Source organism: Felis catus, chromosome A3, assembly GCF_018350175.1.
Source record: "Felis catus isolate Fca126 chromosome A3, F.catus_Fca126_mat1.0, whole genome shotgun sequence".
In the NCBI taxonomy this organism is placed as follows: Eukaryota; Metazoa; Chordata; class Mammalia; order Carnivora; family Felidae; genus Felis; species Felis catus.
In genome coordinates, this window is record NC_058370.1 from 41679890 (window position 1) to 41698608 (window position 18719).

Below are 18719 nucleotides of genomic sequence, written 5' to 3' on the forward strand. Positions count from 1 at the left end.
TTGTCCTTCACATGGCCTGCCCTCAAGGGAAACTTGTACCAGAATCTAAGCGCTTTGGGATAACCAAACCTGGGGAAAGTAAAATGCCCCACAGCAGGCTCACTACAAGAGGACACCTGATCAAAGGCCAATGCAGGCTTTTCCCTTTCTCTCTGGCCGCACCTCACCACCACATCAAGAGGCCTCCTGATTACAGCGGAAGGAGCTACAAGCCCCAGGCTCTACTGAAGAAGTCTTTAGCCAAACCCAAAGACCAGGAAGACCAAAACAAGGGCACCTGGGAAAATGGTAGCCTCTGATACCACAGCTACAGCAAACAGCAAGCACAGCCTGGATTCTAGCCAATGAACATAAAACCTCACACCGAAGGCCTATCTACCTCAATTCCTTTCATCCAATACACCATGTCCAGCTTTCAGCAAAAACTGACAAGCCAAAAAAAAAAAAAAAAAAAAGAAAAAGAAAAAAAAGTTGATTGAAAAATCAGTACCACCACACCCTCACTATCTACCTCTCCCTACCCACAACCTACTAAAAAACAGAGAAAAAAAAAAAAAAAAAAAGTGGGCCAGAAGCACTCCACAAAGAATGGGGAAAAAGCAAAAAACACTTATTAGAATGAAAGCCCCAGTAGAAGAAACAAACCTAGAATGAACACAATGAAAACACAGATTAGCATGTAGTATAGAGAGTAAGGGACAATGCAAAATGAAATGTGCTAAGGGAAAAGTCAACATGACCCGAAGAGTTTATGCCTAACCAAAGTGTCTTTCAAGTGCACAGGCCACAGAGAGACATTCTCAAGCACACAAGAACTCTGGTAAAACACATCAAGCTGTATCTTTTCAAAAATGTACTGGACGATCAAAAAATAACCAAGAGATAGCACAATATAAAGATCTCAGGAATGAAGAAATTATGGTAAAGTAAATGTCCCCTCTATTTAAAATCACAATATTTAGGGGCGCCTGGGTGGCTCAGTCAGTTGGGCATCCAACTTCAGCTCAGGTCATGATCTCACAGTTTGTGAGTTCAAGCCCTGTGTCGGGCTCTCTGCTGACAGCTTCAGATTCTGTGTCTCCATCTTTCTCTGCCCCCACCCCACTCACTCATGCTCTGTCTGTCGCTCAAAAGTGAATCAATGTTAAAAAAATTTTAAAATCACAACATTTAATAATATATAATTATATACGTCTATGTACAATGTTTAATAATATATAATTATATGAATTTAGGTATAAAAGAATGTGAATGCTATATATCTTGACAGTGTAAAAAGATAATACAAAATGACTTAAAATTTGGGAGATGGGAGTAAACATAAGTGTACTGATCTTAACTTTGTTAGAAGAGTCAGTTGGTCATTCATAAAAGGGAAACACAACTGGTCATTTGTAAACTAGAAACACATTTGAAAACTAGCAACTAAATTCTAATGTTTGTTTATAATCTTTTTTCTTAAAGTCCTATATATTTTAGAGAACTTAAAACTTCTTGTGGAGCAACATTTAATTTGAAGTTCAGTAATTTCTTCAATTTCATTTTCTTTCACTTCTGACAAATTCAAGTAAAATTAAACTTACTGTTTGCAACTAAAGATACGATATTTAGAATGACCCTAATGTTATAAAATTATTTCATTCTTTTTCCCATTTTAGTTTTTTATCAATCTATATATCCATCCTTTTATCTGTGCCTATTCATTTAAGTATGTAAGATAATGTTCATTAAATAGTAACATTAATTATATTTAGAGAATGATTTGGGGCAATCTGTTGTTTTCTCTCTGTATTACGTGAAATTTTTATAAATGAGCATGCATCATCTTTATAGAAACAATAAAAAGTGATTATTCTCTTTACAGATTTAATGGAACAGTTAAATTAGCACCATATGTCTTTTTCTTTTAATAACCTGGGATTTGGGGCAATCAGAGTTTGAAGTCTCAGTTCAGCACGGAGCTGCTGGTATATTCTCGAGCGATGTAAAAAAACCTAGTTTTACCACCTATTAAAATGAAGGAGTTGACCTAAGATGTTTTAAGTTTCTGTTCAGCTCTGAAATTCTGTAACTCAAGTACTGATGATGAAAATCTCTGTATGCTGAGTAAGAAGGAGTAGCATTTGGATACCACGGAGATACTTGGCTACATTGCCTCTGAGGCATGTCCTGACTTCCTGCAAAATCCTCACAGCATTCTTATTTGAAGAAAGGCAAAGGTATGTAGAAGGGAAATAGGGCCGGATTTATAATCATGAAGCACAGTACTTTTCAAGAGGTTGTAGAATAGAAAAAGGACAGATACAAACGGGAATGCAGTATTCATGAGAAATCCCTTAAAATGGTATCTTTTCCTGCTACAACCATTATCTTTGCAGCAGGAGTGGGAAATGATGCAAGGATATTTGAGCTCTTATGGGAAAATTGTACGTTTAAGTTAAAAATGATGACGGAGATCAAATAAATTGGATATTTGTGGAAGACATGGTAAGGCCTGGAGAACACTGGAAGAAAACTTAACAGCCCTTATGGCCTACTTTGTATAATTATGAAATGTGATTATGCAGACTAAAACACAGGAAACAAACAAATGAGGCTAAAACAGCACATTTCTTTGGCCTGAGAGAAACATAATGACAAGCTTGTTCTGCAATTCAGTAAATAAAACATATTCTAAAGACAAAAAGATTGAAATAAAAGCCATTAGAAAAATGAAATCAGTAATTTTGAGGCCTACTGACTTCCAATGAAATTCGTCTTTCCCTTCTTCAGTGACTGTAGAGTCTAAAACCCCGAGCTGTTAATTTCATTTTGAATGTTTGAACCACAAGCCTCTAATTTGCAGGCTGAACAACAGATCTGTATGAAGAACTATCAACAGCATCAGATAAGACAATTAATAATTGCTTATAACCAGCAGCCATTTTATGGAATTGCCTGTGAATTTCAGTTTTGGGAAAATGAAAGCATGGAGAATCCATTCATCCATGAAGTTGGTGAGCTATGTACGTATGTGCATATGTATCAGCGATAGTGTCCGCATTCTCTGTTGCTTTGTAATATTTCTTAATGATCTTAATGATCTCAGAGTTGGTTTTTCCCTTTCTGACTCCCAGTGAACTCACACAGCTCAATTATCTTCAAAGAGCCATCATGCCCAAATGCTGACTCCAATGTTTATTAGATTATAATAAGATAGGTCGGCCAGTCTGCTGCCATCACGAAGATAAATTAAATGCAATGGAAACGTTTGATTTTATTATAAGCCTTTCTCTCTTGGCCAAGTTCACTTTTCGGGTGAGCCAGACCCTATATTAAGCCCAGGTGGTCTTGGAGGCAACAGCATAGATTTTGATAAATGGGATCATTATTTCTTTGAATATAAATAATGGCAGCCCTTATACAGAAATTTAAATGAGTGATAAAAAGCCTTGTTTATCTTTTATGATTTCATAACAATTAAGCTGTTAAAACTGGATTATAAATCACTGAAAGAAAACCGAAAACAACTAATAAAGTGTGGAATCTTTACTGATGAAAGAAAAACATTTGACTTCTGTTACCACCTAATAAAAGTGTACTTTATTTTCATTCCTCATTTACAAAGCTTTCTTTTTTTTTTTTTCCCTTACTCCCATAACACTTGGCTACCTAACTAGTACCTGATTTTTAAAGATTAAGGGGGGAAATTCTACCTGGCACTCTAATTGGTCAAATCAGCTATAACCTGACTTTTGTAAGTAGACATACCTACATGATGACTGACAGCATTTGAAACATCCACACCCTGCAGGTTTGTGGCTGTGAATTTTAGCCACTCCAGCTTTTGAGAAATGCAAATAATGAAAACTCATCAAAGGGCTGCTATAATTCTCACAGCTGACTAAGTGGGAGCATTTCTGGCTACTCAAAATTAATAGCAATTTCCAAGGTCTTATAAGAACAGCTGTCACTGAGAAATATACTCACAAACAAAAAAGGAACTCTCCTCCAAGTTTCACTAGAGGCATGAAAGAGCAACTCTTCAGAACAATCTGGGTGGATTATTAAAGGAGCAATGACAACAGACAGGCAGCATACTAACCAGTGGTCCAGAGAGCACTATTTGGGGAACTGGGGCCCCAACTACCCACTCTCAGGCCCCACATCAGATTTACTGAATCATAATTTCCAAGTTTGGCGAAAAGCTTCTCAGAAAATTCTGAAGTCTTTTGCCCCCAGCTCCCCATACACTTGAAAGAAGTAATTAAAATACTGTTTTATGTCTTGGGTGGAGGGAACAATGTGTTGCAAACCATACAGTGAGGTACCTTGGTCTCTCATAACATACTAGGTCAGGAAGCTGGCAGGAAGCGTTCTATTTTTGCCTACATAGCTGTTTGCTATTTAAAAATCCAAGGGGGCTGAGCTCTTGGTACAGGTGAATTTATCTAAGGCTTACTGAATGCTCCCTATGGCTATGGTTGGTAGCATTATAATTTGGGTGGTGAGTAGATTTGCAATTTTTATATTAAATTTGGAAAGCTGGTTATAAAACTGTTGAGAATGCATTTCAGTGATGGATGGCAAAAAGCTGTCCAAATCAAATCCAAGGCCAAGAGCCAGTTTCTTTTCTTCCCTGTCCACCCCCACCCCCTTTTATTTTTGGTACTGCTTTGGGGAAATTACTTGGAAAATACAGAAGGTGAGAAATGGTTCTATCAGCACAAACTGGAAGTCCATATATGAATTAAACCACCTCCTTTTTTCCCCTCCCACTGTTATTTACTGGGCACCCAGAGACCGTTAGACTTGAGACAGAAGAGTTGCTCCATACAGCAATCTTTCATGTTCTATTCAAAAGCTCTGAAAACATTCCCCCCACCCCCAGCTCTGTAGGGAGAAGGGAGCCCCCTTGGGGATGCGGTTGATGGAGGCTGAGGTCCTGTTTGACACTTGGGGACTCGAATGACTCACTGTGATAACTCAGTTATGATGTAGACATTCACACGTCATGTTCCATGCCACGTATGCTGTCACCACACACGGGCATTAAAAGTTCCCGTAGCATTTATTTTGATGGTACCTTTCAATACAGAACATAGCCCATTTTCATGGTTCATCCTTTTGCCTCCAGGAAGACCAACACAAACCTGCTTCCGAATGACTCTTGGCCCAGATTATAAAAGGACCCTTGATGATGGATTCCAATGCCTGACTTCTCTCACTGTGAGATGGCTCTCCTGAGAAGTATGGTGCCCACTAGGTTCTAGCACTTGTTAAATGTATTAAAATTAAAGACCTCTAAAATCAGAGTGTGGCATCTCCAAACCTCCTAGAATGAGCAGCTCTCACTGACCCTTTCATCTTCCAGCCCCATGTCCTCCTACTTTATAAAATACATTCAGAGTCCCCTAGACCACTCATCCAGAATGGAGAGGGCACAGGCACCATGTTGTCACTCTTCATTCTGATGGTTGAGAGGGAACATGGTCTTAAAATAGTCTCTCTTCCCAGCTTCATGATAAACTGTGTTTTGATCAGATCATTGTCCACTCTCAATGACGTGGATCCATAGGTAAACTTCATGGACACGAGATCTTAACGGTAACTCTACCTCCTCCATGGCAAAAAGAGAACATTTGTGTTTGAGCATATAACTTGACTGATGCTTAAAGGGATTATACTACTGACTTTAATGGAGTACAAAATTTTTCATACAGATAAAGAGCACTGCAGAAATGATTTGCATGATAAAATTTCAAAGACATGCTCTCTAGCAGATGCTGCATATTACTTCATAGTCGCTTTCAATAAAATATTTTATCTGAGGCTTTCACAGTCTTTTACAAACTAGCTGTGGCATTATCATTTTACAGATGTGGAATCTGAAAACACAGGGTTTAATTTGATTAAGATTCCATACAAGGTCAATGAAGGGGAGCAGAGAAAGAAAGCTAGAAGGAGCTATTATCCTGCACAATACATGTCAGTATATCAAGAGGACAATTAATTCAAGACAAAAGGGAAACCTATTTAGAATCCAGAAGAAGCTAAGATGAAGGGAAATGAATAAACAAAAATAAAACAACAATTTTAAAAACCTTGAACAATGCAGCACCTCGAGTGAGGGCTCAGCCCCTCACACAGTGAATCTGAAAATGGAAGGAACGTAATGTTCACATATGATCCAACACCACCTGCAGCCAATCCGTTCTTCTTTAGTGTTCCACAGAACAAAGAACTTTGTTTTCTTTTTCTGAAATTTGTCACGATACAAAAACAATGGACTCAATTTTTCTTCAGTGTCTACTTTGTCCCCACCCTCAGTCCCCATGCCTGAGTTTCATGGGACCCAGTGGCTTTGTCCTTTCAATTCACAGGTTTGTTTTGCTTGTAATCCCCCTAAAGTCCTTCTATTTTCTTCACAGACACACATTATAGCTAATAATCAATGACCTCTTCCTGTTTTAATTGGGTCACCACCCAAGTGTATATAAAGTATCCCTGAGGGGTCTCCAGTTGACATCCCTCTCCTTATGGAGACATTATAGTACACAGTAAATAATTAGGCAAATACATGGGAGTAAACAGGGAAATTAGCAGACGTAGCTGAATGACGGTTAAGGAATTCTTAAAACCTTGTCACTACTTGGGGGTAAGGCTCGGGGCTCTCAGTCAACCCAAGTTTTGTGTGTTCTTTTCCTAATCTTGGTTCTTCATAAATTAAGTCTTTAAAAACAGTTGAGCAATTACCCGATTTCTTCACAAGGGAAGCATGCATGTGTGAATCGGAAGTCATGCAGCTACCTTTAAGAATGTCCACAAAGAAGCGGTCACAGCAGCAAAACTCTGGAAACTACCCCTATGTCCATGAAGAGGAATCTGCGAATCTGATAAGGTGGTACGCCAACTTTGTTAGCAGACACCACTGCTCCTGGCAAAATGATCAATCACTTGATAAGCTGATAAACTGTTTGTATAGACTAGGGAAGTGATAGCTATCTGGTGTGAAGTCGTAGATTCAGGCTTCTCTGAGTGAGGTTTCTTTTATAGCTCAGCAGGTCTCTTGTAGGTACTCTGCTGGAAGCAGTGATATCTGTCTTATACCTTCCTCAGGTCAATCAACGCTAGGTATGGCCTATGCTAGTCCTGTGAGTACGAATGTTTAGCTGGACCCAAGAACTCCTGAGGGCATTGCAAATGATTACTTCTGAGGGCCAGATTAAGAGAAACTTTCACACTCTATGTATACCTCTTTGAATGACTTCAATCTTTTACCATACACATGTAACTTATTATCTGAAAAAAAAAAAAATACTGAAAGAAAAAAGAAAATAGCCATAAAAAGAACTGTTGTATAAAACTCCTGTAGAGGTATATCCCCCAGGAAAAACAGGGCTAAAATGCCAGAAGAAAATGTGAATGAACAGGATATAATTCAAAGTTCCAAAAGATTATAAGCTACAACCCAAACTAAAGTTTCAAGGTGAACAAAGATTCTCCATCTTGGCAAGTAATTACAAAGCCTATGTATTTTTGAATTCAAGGGTATTTTTTCAATATATTTTTCAGCTTGATTAAAAATTTGAAACCTTGTATAACTTGGTAAATTTAGTATGTATCATTACAAAAAAAAAAAATAATCGACCATCTTGTTACCCTTGTAACTAAAAGAACAAGAGGAGTTTCATACTTCTATCGAAATAATGACCCCAATTTGGTGAAGGAGTGAGGGAAATAAAATATGTTCCCACTTGGCTATGAAACAGTTATCTGTGAGAGGAACTTTTCAGCATCCTTCTATGTGAACCTTTGGGCCTTCCTGAAGAAGTTACGTCTTTAACAAGTCAAATGATTTCTAGAATGCCGACAGGCCAAGTAGACCATTTGGAGATAGATGATTACTTCAGTAAGATTAACGTTATATACAGAGACGTCAACAATATGCACAATGATAAGAGCAATCATAACTGTTGAATACCTAATGAACATTATTGATCTCAAGTCTCCACAAACACTTAGCACGTAAGAGTATGTGAAGGTAGGCTGCGCAAAAGAAAAATCAACTTTATGGAAGAAAATACAGCTGATATTCAACTTGACATTTAAGCTTCATCTTGAAAATGTTAACTGGGCAATGTCGTTCTCCTTTCACTGAAATAAGATTTATCTAGAGCTACAATGACATGCTGCTGCCTTTTTACAGATAATGTTTTCCCCCCATTTCTATTTTTATACTATTGTTTGTTTAGAGATAGTAAATGGAGCCCAATTGCCTGCGCTTCCAGACTGGCTTCTGCCCACCAGGTGTGTGCCAGGAGGCAAGTCTCTGGCTCCGACCACAGGGTCCTGAATGGCAAAAGCATAACACAAGACCCAGGACATGGGAAGTACTCAGTCAATGGTGAGGAAACCAGTCAGAGTGTGGCTACTGTAAAGCTCAATGGCGCCCCCTCAGGCTTTGTAATTACAACCTCCCTTTCTACAGGCGGTGTTTATTTTAGGATCTCACCACATGGTTTCAAATCACTACTCACATTACCTCCTCTCTTTCAAACACATGCATACATGTGTAACTTCTTTATATTTTTTGCCCTTAGAAGAAGGCAAAGTCACCAAGTTGGACTCAAAACAAGGAAAAGCAATTCCCAATCTTGGTTATCAGTTAGATCGTGAGCCTGCCTTCAGGAAAAGGGTTTGTATGGGAAGTCATACATGGATAGAATGGAAATTCCAGCTTAGTTTCCACATCCAGACCTTCTTTAATATCATTCAGTGGTTTCCCACAATACTTGTGATCAAGTGATATATGATACAGTCCCTACTTCCTGTCCCTACCTCCCTGTCCTCATCTCTACCACACTTGCCACTTTTCACAGGACTTTTTATTCTTGGAACCTGCTTGGCCAACAGGCGTGGTCCCACCCCAGGGCCTTTGCATTTGCTGTTCCCTTTACTTCAGATGTGTCTACCCCAGATTTTCATGCCTGGCTCCTTTTCAACATTAAGATTTCCCCAGGCCTGCCTAGCTCTCATGCCACACGATCACACTACCTTGTTTTATTCTCTCCATGGCACTTAACATTATCTAAAACTATCTTATTTGTTGGTTTGTTTGTTTACTGTTCATTCTCTCTGCTTCCTGAGAGGAGAGGATGTGGCTGTCTTGCCGATAATGGTATTCAGTGTGGGGTGGTTCAATACAGACTTGTGACTGACTGGATGAAGGAGACCAGCCTGATTTTCCTCATTCGAAGCTCACTTAACTTTTTTCAGCAGGTACGTACACTCTTTCTGCCCTTGAAAAGGATTATCACATATGTGATAATCTGTGTTCGTTAATGTTGCCGGCTACCAGGCAATCTCTTCCACTTACATACTTACATCATGTTTAACCTCAGGGGTGTTTTCTTCCATTATGTTTTTTTTTTTTTAATTTTTTTTCAACGTTTATTTATTTTTGGGACAGAGAGAGACAGAGCATGAACGGGGGAGGGGCAGAGAGAGAGGGAGACACAGAATCGGAAACAGGCTCCAGGCTCCGAGCCATCAGCCCAGAGCCTGACGCGGGGCTCGAACTCACAGACCGCGAGATTGTGACCTGGCTGAAGTCGGACGCTTAACCGACTACGCCACCCAGGCGCCCCTCTTCCATTATGTTTTTAAAGACCGCTTCTGTTTGCTTTGAAATTTTCTTTAAAAACACTGATCAGGACTCGGCATCTGAGTGCCCAACCCTGAAACAACCTTTATACTAAAATGCCCAACATCTTCTGCCCATTACATTTTATGGATATTTTTCCTAGAAGGCATGCAGCTCACTTAAGATGGTAACTGTCACATAGTGTGTGTGTACGTTAAGTGTTAGTTATTATATTTTCCTTGTTTATTGTCAGTGTGTCCCCATATGAATTCAGGATACATAAGAGAAGACATTTTTGTTCTTGTCCACCACTCTATTACTAGAATGTATTAAATCTGCCTACATACAATGGCGCTGAACTAATGGCACTGAAAGAACAGATATGAAATAAATCCTGCAATGCATGATACACACGTATTATAATTGATATGATATACATACATTTGTAGCATTGGGGAAAACCTGCACATTATTAAAGCACTGGTGGAGTAACTTATAATTAAGCAGGTAATGAGCTGCAAAGCTCAATTTAAAAACAAGTCACTCTAGACGGTAACATGTACATGATACTTCCAATTTTTATTGTCAATATTAACTTGGGACATGAAGAGTAATTGCAGAATCAAACTCAATAACTTGACTTTGATGCAGTTACTTCTGGAACTGAGGAAGTGTTCCTCTTGAGGAACACTGAACTAAAATCCAAATTCGCCACTTCTTCAGCTTTTAATTCACTGCTACCTAAGAGCTTAACAAGAGAATTTCGGATACCTCAATTCCCAGTACTCAAGGAAGCTTTTATTTATAAAAAGGAATTTCTCTTTATATTTATATCAGATAGGAAAGAGTAAGAGCCATGGAAAGGTTAAGGAATCATTAGTTATTTGATGTGAGGGAAAAATGTCTGACTAAATTCTTTTCTAGGCTGTCATAAGAAACTATAAAAATAGTGTCGAAAAACAATACTTAGTGAGAGCAGATATTAGACAATGACTACTGACTGATTTGCAGTCAGTTCAAACCAAAATTCCCAAAGAGTTTGCGTAGATACAAGGCTTCCTTTAGTTCAGGTAAAAACACTCCCTCACTCACTCGCTCACTTGGAAGATACACATTAACTTTAAGAATACTTTTCTTTGTTAAGAAGGATTTTAGGGGCGCCTGGGTGGCTCAGTCAGTTAAGCGACCCACTTCAGCTCAGGTCACGATCTCACGGTCCATGAGTTTGAGCCCCGCGTCAGGCTCTGTGCTGACAGCTCACAGCCTGGAGCCTGCTTCGGATTCTGTGTCTCCTCTCTCTGCCCCTCCCCTGCTCATGCTCTCTCTCTGTCTCAAAAATAAATAAAAATACTAAAAAAAAAAAAAAAGAAGGATTTTAAAAACTAGTCTTTGCCCAAAGAGGAAAAGATTAATAATGTATCAATACACTCTGGATATCTGATCAGATGTATGAAATACCCCCTTGCTTCTAGAATTCCATATTGACTATCTACCTCCCAACCATGTTTGATGGCAAATTAACCTTAAAGACCTAATTGCTCATTAAGTGGAAGTCTAAGCATTGATATATTTTCTTTAAGAGAAAAAAAGGGCAAATCTATATTGAGGGATTTATTACTGTTTCATTTTAGTAGATCTTACCATTAAGAAGTTGTAAGTTTATTAAAATATTTGTTTAAAATTGGTAAAATGTATTAAAAGGGTAGAATTCATTTACTGTCACTTTACTATCACTTTCAAAATCCTGTGTTCAGAAAATGTTTAAATTGTGGAGAACAGAAATGAAACAAAGAACAAAAGTTAAAAAGCTACCTTTGACAGATGCGTAATTGCAACAAAACTCGGTGACACTTACAAGCTAATACCTAAAGGGAGGGGAGCATGATAATGCAATCAGCTCATTTACTTTATAAAATAAATGTTCTTAATTGGAGATAATTATTTCATAACTTACCTCTGCATACTTTAACTTCAATGTTTTATGCATTTCTCGAAAGCGACTGTAGCGCCTGAATACGGTCCATGTCTCATCTAGGACAGTAATCTATTACCAGGAAAATCAAAATAAATCAGCATTAATTAGAGGGGGAAAGATGACTAGAATTAAAAAAAAATAATTTTAAAATTAACAAAAAGTGATTAGCATGTGAAATTTCTCCAGAACTGAAAACATTAATCTAACTGCATAAATAAGACTTATAAATAATAAGTGTTCTCTACTTAAGGATGCATCTCTGGTTCCTAAATCTGTTTATAAGCAGCATGTGCCTATGTAAAATGAAAGACAGTCACCTCTTAATGGCTTATAAAAAGTGTCCCTTTACTCTGCACTTGGGTGGCAGAAAGTAAATCCCATAGGGTGACCTTTCTGTTACGGCACTGTGCCCATACAAAATGTCAGTGCAGGCTCCCACATGCCACCATAGTGGATAGGATGGGAAGAAATGAGAGAAGGAGAAGCCAAGAAGTAAAGGGAGGAGGAAAAGGAGGAAGAGAAGGTAGAAGGAGAAAGAGGACAAAGAAAGATGAGAAAAAAAAATCTGTAACTCAATTATTAGCATAAAAACATACAACATAGTTGGCTTTATTTTAGAGGAGGAATTCTCAGTCCAATCTTTAACTGGTAGTTGAACTTATAGTTCCTGTTGAATGTGCTAACTGGTACACATGCAAAGGTCCTGAGGCACATCAGCTCACATAATCAAGATCACGGCGACAAGGGGAGGCTGGTAGACACCACCAGCCTGGACAATCACAGGCTAACAAGTCTCAAATTCCTATTACAGTTCCCACTTTTCTTCCTAGCTCTAGACCCATGTACCTGAGTTGGAGACATCATTCTTTAGATGTCATGCCATAGGAACTTTAAGGTCATGTTGTCTAAAACCAAACTCCACATGCTTTCTCTAGTCTCTAGTTCTTATCTGGTGTATTTTGCCACCATCCAGCAAGCCCTGTCAGACAGATGCTGAAGCCACACCTGATCCCCTCCTCCCCACCAATGTGACCAAGGTCCAACGAGTACTAGCTCTTGCTCTTTTTGCTTTGTAAACATTTCTTAGAGTTCTATCCTCCCATCCTCCACCATCATCACCATCTCACTCTGGGCCAGTGGGTCTCAGATGGCCTTTGCCAGGGCCTCCCCCAGTTGTCTGCATCCACATTTGCCCCCTCCAATCCCTTCTCTGCACAACTGCAAGGGCAGCTTTATTCCACACACTCCGCCCCCCTAAAGACCCTGTGGTAGTTTCATACTGCCATAGAAAAGAGCCCTAATTTTTAATTTTAAAGAGCCAAATTTAAAATTTTTAACCCACTGCCTGCAGCAGCCTCATTTCAAGCCTGCCCCCCCTTAGGTGTCTTCACTCCTGCATACTCCCTGAAAGCACATACTGTTTCCCACCGCAGGGCCCTCGCATGGGTCTTATCCCTTTATGGGAAATCTTATCTTGCACATTACAGCAATGCCCTTCTCGAGCACTGTCACTCAACCTGACTCTCCCACATATAAACCACAGGGGATCAGTAGGAAGGGAGAAGCAATAGTGGGGAGAATACCCATGCGGGTAGCTTTGGGAGGAGTGAGTCTTGAGTCTCAGCCATTTGGTTCGCTCCTTTCCCAAAGTGGCAAGTGAGATGATTTTAGGTTACAGGAGCATGTACTTTTACTTAAAAAAAAAAAAAATGTTCAGCATTCTGGTTCTGTATTCATTATTTTTTTTCTTTTTTTAATATGAAATTTATTGTCAAATTGGTTTCCATACAACACCCAGTGCTCATCCCAACAGGTGCCCTCCCCCATCACCCACTTTCCCCTCCTCCTACCCCCCCATCAACCCTCAGTTTGTTCTCAGTTTTTAAGTCTCTTATGTTTTCGCTCCCTCCCTCTCTTTTTTTTTTTTCCTTCCCCTCCCCCATGGTCTTCTGTTAAGCTTCTCAGGATCCACTTAAGAGTGAAAACATATGGTATCTGTCTTTCTCTGTATGACTTATTTTACTTAACATAACACTCTCCAGTTCCATCCACGTTGCTACAAAAGGCCATATACCTAGGGGCACTTGTACCCCAATGTTTGTGGCAGCATTTTGAACAATAACCAAATTATGGAAAGAGCCTAAATGTCCATCAACTGATGAATGGATAAAGAAATTGTGGTTTATATACACAATGGAGGGGCGCCTGGGTGGCGCAGTGGGTTAAGCGTCCGACTTCAGCCAGGTCACGATCTCGCAGTCTGTGAGTTTGAGCCCCGCGTCGGGCTCTGGGCTGATGGCTCAGAGCCTGGAGCCTGTTTCCAATTCTGTGTCTCCCTCTCTCTCTGACCCTCCCCGGTTCATGCTTTGTCTCTCTCTGTCCCAAAAATAAATAAACGTTGAAAAAAAAAATTTATATACACAATGGAATACTATGTGGCAATGAGAAAGAATGAAATATAGCCTTATGTATTCATTATTTTCAATGATTTTTTTTAAAATTGTGGCAGGTTTCTTTTTATGAGTTCCCCCTAAAAAGTTATTTCTCTAAGGGAATAAAAAAGGTAAGTATATTTACAAAAAAAAATAAAAGGCATTAAATTAAATAAAAACAGTACAGTTCTGCAGCTATAAGTTTTTAAAGCTGGTACGCAAGTCACCACACTGCTCCCTGTGGCTAAGCTGGGGGAGGGGGAGCTTTCTCTCTGATCTCTCCTCTTCAATAGACCCCACTGAAGCACTGTGAGGGAGGCCACCACAATCAGCATGGATGTGAGGACTTCACAATCAGCATGGGTGAGAACACAGCAATACACTGCTCTGGCTGGATGCAAACCAGGTATCAAAGAGAGAACTGTAACAGGAGGGGCCACGATGCTGTCTACTTGTCAAGAGAACCCAGAACGTTAACGGGGCCACACTCAGGGCCTGGGAGCAGGAAGACGCTGGATGCTCACAGGTGAGACCTTGCTGGGTTGGGACTTTGAATTCCATAGGAAGTCATCAAAGAAGCCTAGAACTCCCTCATCCCTCAGTCTCTACTGCTCCCTGGCTCTCTGTTGAACTCCTAACCAGTCACCAGCAAAACACCCTAGATCCTTAGCCTCTCCCAGAAACATCCCCTTCATCCTCACTCTAACTGGAAACTGAAGAATCACTTGGCCTGCAGTCCTCTCAAGTAGGGGCTATTTTCTGCTGGGATGTAGGAAGGCACTGCTGTTCTCCTACCCAACTTTCAAACCATCGTTTCTCTGTCCATTCTGAAATCCCTCCTCTGTGAAGCTCATGCCTTCCGATCCTGCGCTCCATCTTTCCTGCAGGGGCCGATGCACCTTAGTCACTTCTCCAACTCCCTGAAGGTCTTGGGCTCTGCTCACTGTCATCCACGCCAACACTATGGAACTGCTGTCATGAATCTTGTCCATTCCATTAACACACAGACGATCCTTCCGACACCGTGACCTGGTCCTCGACCTCTGCCTGGTTCCTTCCTCACTCAACCTGGAAACCATGGGCAATCATGACCACCATTCCCTTGCATTCCACCTCAAACCTCTTCATCCTGCTCTTGAAATTCCCTGGACTAAGAACTAAACCATAGCCCTGGTGAAATGCAACATGGTCCTGCATCTGCCTAGTAGAATGTGGCTGAAGTAAAAAACGCCACCGAGTGGACTGACTGGTCTCATCTAAAAGTCACAGTCCACACTTTTCAGTCAGCCTGGAGGCCTCCCACCAGTCATACCTCATTTTCCAGTTCCATCCACTCTTCTCCTAGGTAAGTTTTCTAAAAGTCTACCCCATCTTTCTCCTCAAGCCTCCATCACTTCTCTCCTGGTCCTCAGTGGATAACCTTAATTCCAACTGCATTGAGAAAATGAAAGAAATCCAAAGAACATTTCCACAGGCACCCTCAAGCGAGTCTCCTCATTGCCACCATCTACCCTGTACCTCATGTTTTCCCCTGTTATCAGGCATGAGATACGGATCAGTGCTCCTGTTAAGGTCAAGCCCTCTTCTTAAACACTGGATTCCATCCTCTTTTGCCTGCTGAAGGATACTGCAATACACAATTTTCTCTTCTCTATCCTGTACCAACACATTCCCATCCTGTACTAGATTACTCCCATCGGCATCTATACGAGCTCTTATGTCCGTCATCTTAAACTCCCACCTTGGCCTCCCTTTCCTTTCTAATTACCACTCCATTTCTATTCTTCCCATCATAACAAATCTCCTTGAAAGAGTTTATTCTTGATATCTTGATTTCTTTCTTACCATTATTCCTTGAATCCACTCCAATCTACACAGCATTCCACTCAAGCTACTCTTACCAAGGTCATCAACAACTTCCATATTTCCAATCCACTGGTTAATTCGTGGTCTTGATTATACTCCATGTATCAGCAGGATTTGATGTATCTGACAGGTCCTCCTTGCAACACCTTTTTCATTTGGCTTCCAGATGGCTACACTCCCTTACCTTAGTTTTCTTTGCTCAGATTTCTTATCTCTTTGACCTCTAAACATCAATATGTCCCAGGGCTTTGTCCTTGAACATGTTTTATTTTCTACCTGCACTCACTCCTTTAATGATCTCATCCCCATCTCATAGCTTACATGTATATGCTGATGATTCCCTGGGTGCTCATATCTGTCCCCCGAAACCAGACTCGTATATCCTACTGCCTATTTGGATGTCGAATTGCATCTCAGACTTAACATGGCTGAACTTACCAAACTCACTCACCTTCCCGCGTCCCCATCTCAGTAGATGACAATGCCACTCTTCTACCTGTTCAATCCCAAACCTCTGGCATCATCCTTGATGTTCCTCTTTCTCTCACAGCTCATATCCATTCAGTCAGCAAATCCTTTCCATCTAACTCCTAAATGTAATGAGACTCTGCCCAGTTCTCAACATGACCACCGCTCACATCTCAGTCTAAGCCACCACCCTCTCTTGTGTGGGTTATTTTTAAGAGCCTCCTAGTGGATCTCCTTGCTTCTGCTCTCCCCCAACCCCAACTTTCCCTTCTCACACAGCGGCCAAAGCGATCTTGTCAAAAATGAAGGCAGATGGGGCCATTTCTTTGCCTGAAGTGGACATCCTTCCAAGCTGCCCCATATCACTCAGGGTGCAAATTCAAGTTCTTCAACTGACCTACAAGGATCGCTATGATTTGTCTCCTTCCCAGCATCATTTCCAACCACTCACTCCCTTGCTCATTCTGGTTTCCTCGCCTATCTGGAACATTTCAAATGTGTGACACAGAAGGTATGTCCTCGGGGACTTTTCATGAGATTTGTCCTCTTTCTGGAATACTCTTGCCACATGACTAGCTCCTTCACTTCCTTTAGGTCTTTGCTCAAAAGTCACCTTTTCATTGATACCTTCTCAGGATATACTATCTAAAACCGCACCCCCTTTCCCATCTCCACACTACTTGCTCCTCTTCTCCAACTTATTGTTATATTAGGCACTACTCACTACCCACCACGGTATCTTGTTTTCTGTCTACCTTCTCCACTGGAATGTAAGCTCCAGGAGAGGTGGCATTTTTCGCTGGTTTTCACCGCACCTTAGAAGAGTACTTGGCATGTCACAGGCATCCTAAATGAAGAGCAGGAAGAGGGAGCTCCAAGGTGGACTTGTCTTATATATGCTCAGGCTCTTGGTGACAATGGGACAGCAATACTTCTTTCATCTCTCTGGGTGGAAGAGATGCCCTCAAGGAAAAATGAGGATAAAGATACGGGAAAGTGGGCACTTCGCTTGTGGGGCTTTGGCCTATGGTTTTTCTACCTTGTTTTCTCAGCTCATTAATGTGGGACCACCTTTTGAAATCTCTAATGAAATCTACCTCACCATCTGGGGGTTCATTCCCCTTTCCCACAGTGGACCCAGAAGAGTGCTTCTATAAGGGATACAAATGTCTCTAACAACACACACACACACACCAAATCCTGGGGAGGAGGTGACATGGCTAAGTAATTTCCTGGGCAGCAGAATCGAGAGCATTGGGCACCAGATAACAAGTCAACAAGGAGAGGACGGAGTCCTTGAGAGAATCCCCAGAAAGGTATCCAATGTACTTCCTTCCACTTTCTTGATATCAGCCCCCAGAGCTCACAGTGGGATGTGGGATGCTAACATGGTGGTGTGCAGAGCTGGGAGGGGACAGAGAAAGATGGCCCAATGTGCAGAGGCCTGTCCACAGCTTTATACATGTACTCCTTTGAACTGGGCCTGATAAGGTCTGTACAGGTGTCAGAGGCATCCCCATTTTCACTGTGCTATGCTGGTGACTCCAAGAGTCCCACTATTAATAAAAAGGAAGGGGACTCTGTGGAACCATTAACACCGTATATACAATTTCTCCAAAGTGTTGAACAATGAAGATCATTATTGGCACATTCTGGGTAATGATTTATTTTATTGCCTATCTTACTTGATATTTTAATAAACTCAAGTCAACAAACCCACATACAGATCTGAATGACCTCAACCCTCGAGGTTTCAGTCTATAGTCTAAATCACTGGTTCTCAAGGTGTGATGTCTGACCAGCAGCACCAGCCTCACTGGGCAACTTGTTAGAAATGCAAGCTCGGACATTGTACCCACACTTATTTAATTAGGAACTCTGAGGTGGGGCCTGGCAACCCATGTTTTGTTTTGTTTTGTTTTGTTTTGTTTTAATTTATTTTTGAGAGACAGAGAGAGACTGAGCATGAATGGGGGAGGAGCAGAGAGAGAGGGAGACACAGAATCGGAAGCAGGCTCCAGGCTCCGAACTGTCAGCACAGAGCCCGACGCGGGGCTCAAACCGACAAATTGTGAGATTATGACCTGAGCTGAAGTCGGACACTTACCCGGCTGAGCCACCCAGGCGCCCCAAAACCCGTGTCTTAACAAACCTTTCAGGGGATTCAGGGTAAGCACCCATGCCATAAACTACTTGTAGTATTGCTGGTCCAGGATCAAAATATGGCGGCTGACTGGCCTGCCACCCTCTCTCAACGCCAAGGGCCCTTAGTATGGCATTCAGGGACTTTTCCAAGCTGACTGAATGCTACCTTTCTACCCTCAGCTCCCGGTGGATCAGAAATCTCACATTT

General features: G+C 41.0%; 1 protein-coding gene across 10 annotated transcripts in view; it reads right to left on the bottom strand.

Moving 5' to 3' along the window:
• The window catches only part of KIF16B (kinesin family member 16B), a 288745-nt gene that overhangs the window by 42173 nt on the left and 227853 nt on the right, over positions 1 to 18719 (bottom strand). For 5 of the 10 annotated variants that reach the window (XM_045053906.1, XM_045053901.1, XM_045053905.1 and 2 more), the window contains one exon: positions 11580 to 11669. In XM_045053906.1, coding sequence (XP_044909841.1) covers positions 11580 to 11669 — 90 coding nt within the window. Of the gene's footprint in view, positions 1 to 11579; positions 11670 to 18719 lie in introns of those variants that run through there. The other 5 variants (XR_006595389.1, XR_006595390.1, XR_006595392.1 and 2 more) reach the window with 1 other exon arrangement.